The following is a 1,871-nucleotide window of genomic DNA, read 5'->3' as shown; positions in this document are numbered from 1 at the left end:
TGTGTGTGTGTGTGTGTGTGTGTGTGTGTGGCCAGCTCAGCCCACCAGGGGGCGGGGCTGGTTGGCATCTGGTGCTGGGGGATTGAACCGTTGTCCGTGTGCTTTGCTAAGCTTGTTTTAAGTAGGTGCTTTAGACCACTGAGCCATCTCACCAGCCCTCCTTTGCAGTCTTTTGTGAGACACTGCTCAGTATTAGATTGGATCAAGCTATTAGTAAGGGTCCAGTCTAGTTTAGAAAGCATATCATCTGATACCTGTTTGAGGGTGTCTGTGATGACTGCACTTTGGTACCCATCCTCGGGCTAAGGGTTGAAGTTGTGTTTTCTCCTATTTTGATGAGTAACATTTAGGCTGATGACTGGATGACTTCTTTGTACACTAACCTTCATGTGGATATGATCAGCATACCATAGCAGGTTGTTGATTGATTGATTGATTGATTGGTAGGTACATTGTTTTATTATATAGTTTAGGCAGGCCTTGAATTGGTGTTGATCCTCAGTCCTCCTGCCTTAGCCTTCTCAGTTGAGATTACAATTGTGTACCACCACACCCGATGCCTAAATTAGAAATTTGAATCAAATTTTACATGTAATTTCTAATAGGCTTAATTCCAAGTCTTTTTTCTCTTAGTATTTTTTTTTTTTTTGTGCAGGGTGTGGGACCTCAGGAATATACTTTACTGAAGTTGAAAGTGCTTGAGCCATATCCTTCTAAACTGAGGTAGGTTTGCCAAAGAATTTTTTCATCATTTATGAATTATCAGATACTTGGGAGGAAATCTGCAACTTTTTTTGAAAACATAAATATGTACCTCTTCTTTTTAGTGGCCTCAAAGGTAAAAATATCTTCTTAGTTGCTGCTACTCTCAGACCCGAGACAATGTTTGGTCAGACAAACTGTTGGGTTCGTCCTGACATGAAGTACATTGGGTTTGAGACAGTGAATGGTGATATTTTCATCAGCACGCAAAGAGCAGCCAGAAATATGTCATACCAAGGCTTCACCAAAGATAATGGAGTGGTGCCTGTTGTGAAGGAGTTAATGGGGGAGGTAAGTTGAGAGCATACTTTTTATTTTCATGCATATAGCTAGAGGACAATTTGAACAATGAAACTCAAAAAAAGGGTATTTAAAAAGCCTTTTAACCTAGGTATACATGCATTACAGTGTATAGATCATTTGTGTTTTGCTGGATTTTCATGTGTTGATACAAAAGCATGCCAGTGTTGCTTCAGACACTCTGTGTGTCCTTGTCCCTTTCTTCCAAAGGGAGCCTCTGCTCGGACTTGCCCGAGGAAGCTGCTGTCCTTGAATTTTACATAATAGAATGAGTACAGTGTGTACTGTTTTGTGTCTGGCTTTTGTTAAACATTGTTTGTGAGATTTGTGCATTTTGTGTGTAGAAATAGTTCTTTTTTATTGCTGTGTAGTAGTAATTGTATATTACTAAATAATGTTTGTGAATTTTATAGTTAACTCAGTATGTGGTTCAAAAATAGACATGGTTGTCTCCAAGAGATTTAATAACTACATCACACATTATGTTTAAATGCTGTTACTTATGTTCCTGGTAGTACTAAATTGGGAATTGCGTTACTTTTTTCTGAAAAGTAAGACTTGTTTGATGTTACTTAAGTCTGGACTGTTGTCCAGCTCCTATAGCCTTATAGTTTATCTACTCATTGTTAGTATTTCTGAATGTATTTTCTTCCAGTTAGTAAAAACTGATCTTGTATCTTTTTTTTTTGGCAGAACTGGGGATTGAACTCAGGTTCTTGCACTTGCTAGGGAAGCGCTTATTCCACTGAGCCATCTCCCTGGCCTGATCTTGTATCTTAATTACTGATCTTTTAAGAGAAAAGCATGAT

At 38.6% G+C, this 1,871-nt stretch overlaps 1 protein-coding gene across 1 annotated transcript in view; it reads left to right on the top strand.

Moving 5' to 3' along the window:
• Positions 1 to 1,871, top strand: part of Lars (leucyl-tRNA synthetase) — a 72,275-nt gene that overhangs the window by 24,197 nt on the left and 46,207 nt on the right. Inside the window, exons 9-10 of the mRNA XM_023715332.1 lie at positions 656 to 723; positions 828 to 1,053. Of these exons, the coding sequence (XP_023571100.1) occupies positions 656 to 723; positions 828 to 1,053 (294 nt within the window). The remainder of the gene's footprint in view (positions 1 to 655; positions 724 to 827; positions 1,054 to 1,871) is intronic.

This window comes from Octodon degus, unplaced genomic scaffold (genome assembly GCF_000260255.1).
Source record: "Octodon degus isolate 3935 unplaced genomic scaffold, OctDeg1.0 scaffold00040, whole genome shotgun sequence".
Taxonomy (NCBI): Eukaryota; Metazoa; Chordata; class Mammalia; order Rodentia; family Octodontidae; genus Octodon; species Octodon degus.
This window is presented reverse-complemented; position numbering and strand designations above follow the sequence as displayed.